A 10,418-nucleotide genomic window follows, 5' to 3' on the forward strand; every position below is an offset into this window, starting at 1 on the left:
TGATATCGAACAATGTTGCTGTTACTGTGTACAATATTCTCCTGGTTCTGCTTACTTCACTTAGCATCACTTTGCATAATTTTCCCCAGGTTTTTTTGAAATCTGCCTGCTCATCATTTTTTAAAGAACAATAATAACATTACATCCTTATACCACAACTTGATTCCCAACTGATGGGCATTGCCTTACTTCTGATCACCACAAAAAACTGCTATGAATATTTTTTATGTGCTGCCTGTTATTCTTGAACCAGAGAATAAGTTAGAAATAGAAAAAAAATGCAACAGTTATCTCTTGAGATCCCCAAATGAAAACTCCCAGGTATATTATAGCTAAATTACAAGGCTCCCAGTTGAGGGAGAAAATACTTCAAGCAAACAGAAAGAAATAATTCAAATGTCATGGAACCATAGTCAGAATAACACAATATTTAGCAGTTTCGACATTAAAGGTTTGGAATAAGATATTCTGGAGGGAAGAGGAACTAAAACAACAACCAAGATTCTAACTGCCCAGCAAAAACTGAGTGTGATCCTTCAAGAGGAAAAAAAATGGAAATTTCATAAAGAACTCTTCCCCTAAAGGCCTATAAAACTGTACCTACCCTTTGATCCAGCAATAGCCTTCTAGGTCTGTATCCCAAGGAAATCACAAAAAAGGGGAAGAGGCCCACATGTACAAAAATATTTGTAGCAGTTCCTTTTGTAGAGGCAAAGAATTAAGGATTTGAGGGAATGCCCATCAATTGGGAAATGGCACTACAAATTGTATATGCATGTGATGGAACAGTATTGTTCTATAAGAAGTCATGAGCAGATGGATTTCAAAAAAATCTGGAAAAATTTAGATGAATTGATGCTGAATGAATTCAGCAGAACCAAGATCACATTCTATGACCGACTTAATTCTTCTCAGCAGTACAACAGTCCACAAGCAGCTAGGTGATGCAGTGGATAGAGCCTTGGAATCAGGAGTTTGGGGAGTTTGGATCTAGCCCCAGACATTTGCCACTTACTAGCTATGTGACATTAGACAAGTCACTTAACCCTGATTGTCTTATATCCAGGGCCATCTCCAGTCATCCTGACTCATATCTGACCAAGATGGCTCAGAAGGAGAAAGTTAAGGTTGGTGACTTCACACAGCATCCCCTCACACAAATTCATTTCATATATTTGTCATGGCATTACCTACCCTTATGTAATGGTCTTCTTCAAGAATGAAGAAGGGGCAACTAGGTGATACAGTTGGATAGAGCACTGGCCCTGGAGTCAGGAGGACCTGAGTTCAAATCCAGCCTCAGACAATTTTTTTAGTTTGTTTTTTTGTTTTTTTGCAAGGCAAGGGGGTTAAGTGGCTTGCCCAAGGCCACATAGCTAGGTAATTATTAAGCATCTGAGACCGATTTGAACTCAGGTCTTCCTGACTCCAGGGCTGATGCTCTGCCCACTGCACCACCTAGCCGTCCCAGGCTTCAGACACTTAATAATTACCTAGCTGTGTGACCTCAGGCAAGTCACTTTAACCCCATTGCCTTGCAAAAAAAAAATGAAGGATAAACACCAACACAATGATCAATGACAATTCTAAGAAACTTGTGACAGAACATGGCTGTCTACATTCTGAGAAAAAACTTTGGATACAGAGCAAAGCATACTATTTTCACTTTTTAAAATTTGTTTTATGTTTTTCTTTCTCATAGTTTTTATCCTTTTTTTTCTGATTCTTCTATTACAATGTGACTAATATGGAAATATGTTTTGGTTTTGGGGTTTTTTTTAGGTTTTTGCAAGGCAAACAGGGTTAAGTGGCTTGCCCAAGGCCACACAGCTAGGTAGTTATTAAGTGTCTTGAGACCTGATTTGAACCCAGGTACTCCTGACTCCAGGGCCGGTGCTTTATCCACTACACCACCTAGCTGCCCCAAATATGGAAATATGTTTTAAGATGATTGAACATGTATATAACCATAGGGTAAGGAAAGGAAAGAACAGGAAGTAGAAAATATGAAACTCAAAATCTTTTTTTCCCCATCTTTATTTTTTATTCTTTTCAAGGAGATTACATTCTTTTTTTATATTATTTGAGTTTTACAATTTTCCCCTCACTTCCCCCCCCTCCACGGAAAGCAATCTGTCAGTCTTTGTTTACATGTTGTACCTTGATCCAAATTGAGTGTGATGAGAGAGAAATCATGTCCTTAAAGAAGAGACAAGAAGTCTAAGAGGTAACAAGATCAGACAATAAGATGTTTTTTTCTTAATTAAAGGGAATAGTCCTTGAACTTTGTTCAAACTCCACAGCTCCTTATCTGGATACAGATGGCACTGTCCTTTGCAGACAGCCCAAAATTGTCCCTGATTGTTGCACTGATGGAATGAGCAAGTCCATCAATGTTGATAATCACCCCCATGTTCCTGTTAGGGTGTACAGTGTTTTTCTGGTTCTGCTCATCTCACTCAGCATCAGTTCATGCATATCCCTCCAGGCTTCCCTGAAATCCCATCCCTCCTGGTTTCTAATAGAACAATAGTGTTCCATGACATACATATACCACAGTTTGCTAAGCCATTCCCCAGTTGAAGGACATTTACTTAATTTCCTATTCTTTGCCACTACAAACAGTGCTGCCATGAATATTTTTGTACAAGTGATGTTTTTACCCTTTTTCATCATCTCTTCAGGATATAGACCCAGTAGTAGTTTTGCTGGATCAAAGGGTATGCACATTTTTGTTGCCCTTTGGGCATAGTTCCAAATAGCTCTCCAGAAAGGTTGGATGAGTTCACAGCTTCACCCACAATGTATTAGTGTCCCAGATTTCCCACATCCCTTCCAACAATGATCATTATCCTTTCTGGTCATATTGGCCAATCTGATAGGTGTGAGGTGGTACCTCAGAGAAGCTTTAATTTGCATTTCTCTAATAAATTAATGATTTAGAGCAATTTTTCATATGGCTATGGATTGCTTTGATCTCATCTGTAAATTGTCTTTGCATATCCTTTGACCATTTGTCAATTGGGGAATGGCTTTTTGTTTTAAAAATGTGACAGAAAGTCGATGATGACAGTTATCTTTCCATGTAATTGGAAAAATAATAATAATAAAGGTCCTGAAAAACCCTAAAAATCAATAAAATTTTTAAAAATAAGATAACATTCAAGCAATCCATATGAGAAGACCAGAGCTGCAAAGAAAATTTGTCTTTTAAGTAAAAAATTCAAGAGAAGTATAAAAAGGTAAATATGAAAGAGAAATTTTAAGGAATTTAAAAAAGAATTTATTAAATTGTTTACAATCCTACATGCAAAGATGATATTTGTAACTCCTGAGAATATTTTCAGTATCAGGGCAATTAGAAGGGATATATACATAAAGGGTATGGATGTGAATTGAATCTGATGGTATATATCTAAAAAAAATTATAATTAAGGGATGAGAAAGAAGAATTCATTGGAGGGGAAAGGGAGAGATAGAATAAGTAAATTATCTCAATAAAATAAGCACAAAATGTTTTCAAAAGAGGGGAAGATGGAGGAGTTATCTGGGAATACTTGAATTTTGCTTTCATCTGAATTAGAGAATAACATTACATACTTAGTATGATATAGAAATCTATGTTGCCCTAGAGAAATCAGATGGGAAGAGAGGGGAGGGTATAATAGAAGGACTGGGGCAGGTGGTCATTAGAAGCAAAACCCTTGAGGATGCCTAGGGTGATTTGAATAAGGATAGGATAAAAGGGAAAATAAGGAGAGAAATAGTAACATAGTTGTGAAGAAATTCTTATAGCAAGTTTCTCTGATAAAGGTTTCAGTTCTCAAATATATAGAAAGCAGTCAAATTTATAAAAAGTCATTCCACAATAACCAATGGATATGTACATGTAATTTTGAGAGGAAATAATCAAAATTACCCATTGCAATGGAAAAAATGTTTTTGAATAACTACTGGTTTAGAGAAGTGTAAGTTAAAGCAATTCTGAAGTACCAACTCACACCTGCCATTTTGGCTAATATGACAGAAAAGGAAAATGACAAGTAAAAGGGAATGTAGAAAAATTGAAACAATAAATGCACAGCTAGAGTTGAGAACTAATTAAATGATTCTATAGGGCAATTTGGAACTCAGAGGACTATAAAGACCCATGCATAACCTTTGACTCAGCAATACTAGTGGTAGGCCTATATTCCTAAGGAAAGGACCTATATTTACAAAAATATTTAAAGCAGCTCCTTTAGTAGTGGCAAAGAATTGAAAGCTGAGGAGGTGCCCATCAATTGAAGAGTGACTGAATGAGTTGTACATTATAATTGTGATGGAAAACTACTGTTGTATAAGAAATAATGATGAGCAGGATGCTCTCAAAAAAAATCTGCAAAGACTTTTATGAACTGATGCAAAGTGAAGTGAACAGAATGGGAACATTTTACACAGTAACCTATTATATGATAATCACCTGTGAATTATTTAGTGATCCAAGATAATTCTGAAGGATTAATGAAAAAAAATGTTTTCCATCCCCAAAGAAAGAACTGATAGAGTTGAAGGAAGATTGATGCATACCTTTTTTAATTTTATTTTTTTAATTGGTCTTTTTTATTTTGAACAACATGACTAATATGTAATTTTGTTTTACATCACTGCAAATGTAAAACCTACATCAACTTGCTTGCCTTCCAGGTGAGATTGGGATGAGAGGGATGGAGGGAGAGAATTTCAAACCCTAATGTTTTAAAAAAAAAGGAATACTAAAAATTGTTTTTATGTGTAAATTGGGGAAAAAGAAAATACTATATAATTCTAAAGTCTTTTGGATACTTTTTAATATACTCATTCTTATGAGATATTCTTCCACCCTTCCCCATTAAAATATTATAAATTCTCATAAGAAATAAAAAAAATCATTTAACACATCAATGTTCTTGATAGTGTAAATATTTTATGCCCTTGTTCTCCCTCCTATCTGTGGTTGGGAAGATTGAATTAGATGACAATTGTTAGAATTTTTCCATTGTCTTTGAACAGGATTTACAATTTCCAAACCAGATATCATCTACCAGTTGGAAAGAGGAGCAGGATATTGGATGCCAAAAGAAGACATCCTAAGAAACAACTGCCTAGGTGAGTACATGAAAATTGCAGACGAATTTTTCCAAGAAACAAATCTGTTTGTCATTAGGAGGAAACCTCTTGGCTATAGAGGTTTCTATATAGAAGCAGTTATTCAAATGACAAAATGAAAATTAATCAGAAGAATCATTGTGAACAGTGCCTTTGTTGAGGAACATTTGTAAAACATTGGAAGGGGTGTTATGTCCTCAGATCCCCTCAGAAATTTTCTTCTCTGGAGAAATTCTTGGTTGCATGAGATATCTCTACAAAGAGGAAAGGGTTAAGCAGAGCAGCTGACACTGGAATGTAGCTCATATAAATTTGTCAAAGGAGGGAAGAAAACACACACACACACACACACACACACACACACACACAAGTTGGATGGAGAAATATGTTTTACTCCATAGGGAAAATACCGATGGGGGAGAAGAGAGAAAAAAATGAATTAGAATAAGATTAAAGAAGGAATTGATCCTACGTCTCTTTTAAAAATATAGTTCTTAAGAATGAGAATCTAGGGGGCAGCTAGGTGGCGCCGTGGATAGAGCACTGGCCCTGGAGTCAGGAGTACCTGGGTTCAAATCTGTTCTCAGACACTTATTACCTAGCTGTGTGGCCTTGGGAAAGCTACTTAACCCCATTGCCTTGAAAAATCCTAAAAAAAAAAAAAAATGAGAATCTAAGGGGATGCCAATCTGTTAGGGAATAGTTAAATAAGTGGTATAGAAGTGGTCAAAAAGATGGTATATAAATGTGGAAGAATTCTAACATGCCATAGCAAATGATGAATGGTATGATTTGAGAAAAACCTGAAAGATTCTTGTGGACTGATACAAAGTGAATGAACAGAATCAGGAAAAAGAATTTACATACTGACACAGTATTATAAACTAGATAACTCTTAAAAGTTTTATGACTTATGATCACCATAATGATCCACCACAATTCCAGAGGAATTATGATGAAACTCACTGCCCATCTCTTGATAAGAGAAGTTAACAACTCATGAGTATAGAATGAAACACATATGCATGAATTTTTCTTTTGGACAGGGTCAATTTGGACATTTGTTTCCCTAATTATACATCTTTGTAACAGGAATTTTGTTTTTTCTTTCATTCTCAGCTGGGGAGTAGGGAACAGGTTAGTGAAGGCAGATTTTTCTACCTAAAGAAAAAAATTTAGGGGCAGCTAGGTGGCACAGTAGATTCAGGAGAGGACCTGAGTTCAAATGTATCCTCACTTAATAATCACCTAACTTTGTGATCTTAGGCAAGTCACTTTGCCCCACCCCAAAAAAACCCAAAATAAAATTTAATTGTTTAAAGTTAACTAATGAATGGCCCTGGAGTCAGGAGGACCTGGGTTCAAATTTGACCGCAGACAATTATCTAGCTTGTGTGACTTTGGGCAAGTCACTTAACCCATTGCCTTGCAAAAACAAACAAACAAAAAAACTAACGGAGCAAGACTCTGAACGAGAATTTGGTAAGAAGCAAGAGAATTTTAAAAAGAAAAAAAGCTTCTAAGAAACATTGAAAAATAGAGAGGACAGCTATAAAGGGATACATTTAAGCAACCCAGTTTTGTTACTACAAGGCTCAACTCAGTCTGCATTTTTTAAAACATTCAGACTGTAGGGAATGAAACATAGTTTCATATACAGAATTTTAAAAAATTGTATATGAAGTGCTCATGTTTATTTTTTTGGGTCATTATCAAAAAAGAAATTAAAAATTAAAAATCAAAAGAAGAAATTAGAACCATATTGGTTTAAAAAGTAGCAGAGGTAGGATTGAACCCAGGACTCTTAATTTGAGGCTTTTCCTATTGTGCTAAACTACTTCATGTCAGTACTCATTTTATTTCTTCTTAAATCTATTTTCCTGGTAATTCTTTGCATCTCTCTTCTCCTCTTTCTCAATTCTATAGAGTTTCTCTGTATTATTTTCAGTTTTCCCCATCTAATCTCAATTCAAAATATAGGGGCAATATTTTCCAGATCTGAAAACCATATTTTTTTAATAATTGTAAACTTTACCTTATATACAAATGTGGAGCATTTGTAGGACAGGTTCTTTTTATCCCTCTTTTTCTTGGGACTCTTAGAAAAAATTTAATCCTGAATCTATTTAGTATATTATCTATGTTTCATTGAATTTTATATAACATATATTGAGTTTTTTGAGCTTTTATATTGTATAAACCAAGTTAGTGAGGCAGGAGAACATTATAAAATCTGTGAGCAGCCAGCCTTTGGGAAAGAGAGAAAAAGAGACAGTACTAATCAATCCATTCTTCCTTTTAGAGAAGAAAATACTTAGCCCACATTGGAGAATTCAAATTGAACAAAAATATAATGGATATAATAAATACGAGAAGACCTTCTTTGAATGCAAACAAATTGTTCTACATGCAAAACCGGGAAAGAAACTTTATGAATGTAAGGAATGTGATAAGTGTGATAAGTCCTGCCATTGCAAATCAAGAATTAGTCAACACAATATTTATATTGGAGATAAACCTTATAAATGTAATGAATTTGGAAAAGCTTTCAGTATAACAGTGCAACTAATGGACCATCAAAGAATTCACACTGGAAAGAAGACTTTTGAGTGTAATGAATGTGGGAAAGCTTTTGATAGGAAGGCAGTGTTTATTCGGCATCTGAGAATTCATACTGGAAAGAAACCTTATGAATGTAATGAGTGTGGAAAAGCTTTTACTCGAAGATCACAATTAATTGTTCATCAGGTAGTTCATAGTGGAAAGAAACCCTATGACTGTAATGAATGTAGAAAATCCTTTGGTAGGAAGGCAGTATTTATTCGGCATCTGCGAATTCATACAGGAGAGAAACCTTATGAATGTAATGAGTGTGGAAAAGCTTTCACTCTGAGATCACAATTAATTGCTCATCAGGTAATTCATAGTGGAAAGAAACCCTATGACTGTAATGAATGTGGAAAGGCTTTTAGTTACAGAAGTTCTTTTCTGAGACACCAGAGAATTCATACTGAGAAACCTTATAAATGTAGAAAATGTGGAAAAGCCTTCGCTCTTAAAACCCAATTGAATCTCCATCAGAAAATTCATGCTGCAGAGAAACCTTATGAATGCAATGTATGCGGGAAGGCTTTTATTATGAAGTCAAGACTTTCTCAACATCAAAAAATTCATTCTGGAGAGAAACCTCATGAATGTAATATCTGTGGAAAGGTTTTTGTTATGAAATCAAGACTTTGTCTACATCAGAGAATTCATACCAGACAGAAACCTTATGAATGTAAGGAGTGTGGGAAGGCCTTCAGTACAAAGGGAACGCTTATTCAACACCTGAGAACTCATAGTGGAGAGAAACCTCATGAATGCAGAGAATGTGGGAAGACCTTCAAGAAGAAGACACAACTTGTTGTGCATCAGAGAATACATAGTGGAGAGAAACCTTATGAATGTAGTGAGTGTGGGAAGACTTTTAATTGGAAAAGTTCTCTTACTCGACATCAGAGAATGCATAGGGGAGAGAAACCTTTCGAATGTCATGAGTGTGGGAAGGCCTTCTATATAAAGGGAGAGCTTACTCAACATCAGAGAGTTCATACTGAAGAAAAACTTTATAATTGTACTGCATGTGGGAAGGCCTTCAATGTGAGGTCAAAACTCATTCTTCATCAGAGAGTTCATACTGGTGAGAAACCTCATGAATGTAATCTGTGTGGGAAGTCCTTTAGTCACAAGATATCTCTTACTCACCACCAGAAGCTTCACTCAGGAGAGAAACCTTATGAATGTGGAGAATGTGGGAAGGCCTACACTCTGAGAAAACGACTTAATTTCCATCAGAAAATTCATGCTACAGAGAAACCATATGAATGCAATGTATGCGGGAAGGCTTTTATTATGAAGTCAAGACTTTCTCAACATCTTAGAATTCATACTGGAGAGAAGCCTTATGAATGTCATGACTGTAAGAAGGCCTTTGGGCATAAGACATCTCTTACTCGACATCAGAGGTTTCATATTGCAAATAAAGACGATAATTGAAATTAGACCTGAAATTTTTAAAAAATAATCTTGGAAACTACAGTAAGAACAAGTGAAATTTCTTGTTAATTTCCCTCTTTTTTGGGATTGCTTCCATATTTCATAATACATTTTAATCATCAACAATGTCCTCCTGAACACTGATAGTCAAGGTTGCAAGAGGTCAGAAAAACTATGTCTCTAAACTGGGCACCAAATTTCTCTCTCCTCGTGCAAAATTATTACTACCTTGTTGATAGGCAGCAATTAATTATAACTACCTTTAATGATGACTTCAATTTATGCTGTGTCTTTGTTATGAAATTGTTTGGGGACAGCCCATTTGACTACTGGAAGAATAACCAAATTTCTTTATCCGAAACATTATGATAATTTGTATATTTGGTTTTTTGTATTTTCTGTGTCTATAGTGATTATCAAAACTAATTTAGGGGCAGCTAGGTGGTGAAGTGGATAGAGCTCCGGCCCTGAAGTCAGGAGTACCTGATTACAAATCCGACCCGAGACACTTAATAATTCCCTAGCTGTGTGGCCTTGGGCAAGCCACTTAACCCTATTGCCTTGCAAAAAAAAAAAAACTAATTTAAACTCATAAATTGACATTCAGTGATAACTTTCTAACAAAGCACTTTAAAAAAAAACACTTTCAGATCACATGTTAAACTTGGATCTAGAACAGATCTTAGAGAACATCTTCTAGTCTAAGTCCTTTATTTCATCAGTGATCCATCTGAAATTCATTGGTTATCATCTCCCAGGGGGTCAGGAGCAGAGATAGAATTAAAAGCCAGGTTTGGGGACTCAAGTCTCACATGATTTTCATTGTATCCCATTCCATTTCAAGAGGATGCAGAAATCAAAATCACAATTTTTTCTGAATTTCTACTTAAGGTATATTCACAAGAGATTTATAAAGAGCCTTCTAACAAGAATTAATGATCTTGGGTGTCCAAATATTCAAATTTGAACTTCTTCCCTCCATAGAGATCACAGTCCATCCTCATCTGTCCATCCTGTGCAGCTCTTGTCCATATCCTCATGTAAATTCACACACTATATAATGAGTGCTAGATTTATTTTCTTTGGACTGGATATCACTTTACCAATTGTTATATCTGCCTCTCCCAGGCAGATGTTGTATTGTCTTTTCAACAAGAAGAGCCTAGAGACCATCAAATTTTTTAAAAATTCTATTTAAAATATATCTTATCTAGCCAGCTATATAAATATGTATAAATGTGCATATATTAAAT

The 10,418-nt window shown here is 35.4% G+C and overlaps 1 protein-coding gene across 2 annotated transcripts in view; it reads left to right on the forward strand.

Moving 5' to 3' along the window:
* LOC141495753 (uncharacterized) overlaps window positions 1–9,531 on the forward strand; it is a 59,825-nt gene extending 50,294 nt beyond the window's left edge. The window contains exons 6-7 of one of the 2 annotated variants that reach the window (XM_074197459.1): window positions 1,123–1,131; window positions 7,688–9,531. In XM_074197459.1, coding sequence (XP_074053560.1) covers window positions 1,123–1,131; window positions 7,688–9,165 — 1,487 coding nt within the window. In that variant the 3' untranslated portion in view covers window positions 9,166–9,531. Of the gene's footprint in view, window positions 1–1,122; window positions 1,132–5,031; window positions 5,128–7,429 lie in introns of both variants that reach the window. The other variant, XM_074197453.1, reaches the window with a different exon arrangement.
* The last annotated feature ends 887 nt before the right edge of the window (window positions 9,532–10,418 follow it).

The sequence above is a fragment of the Macrotis lagotis genome, chromosome 1 (assembly GCF_037893015.1).
Source record: "Macrotis lagotis isolate mMagLag1 chromosome 1, bilby.v1.9.chrom.fasta, whole genome shotgun sequence".
Lineage (NCBI taxonomy): Eukaryota > Metazoa > Chordata > Mammalia > Peramelemorphia > Peramelidae > Macrotis > Macrotis lagotis.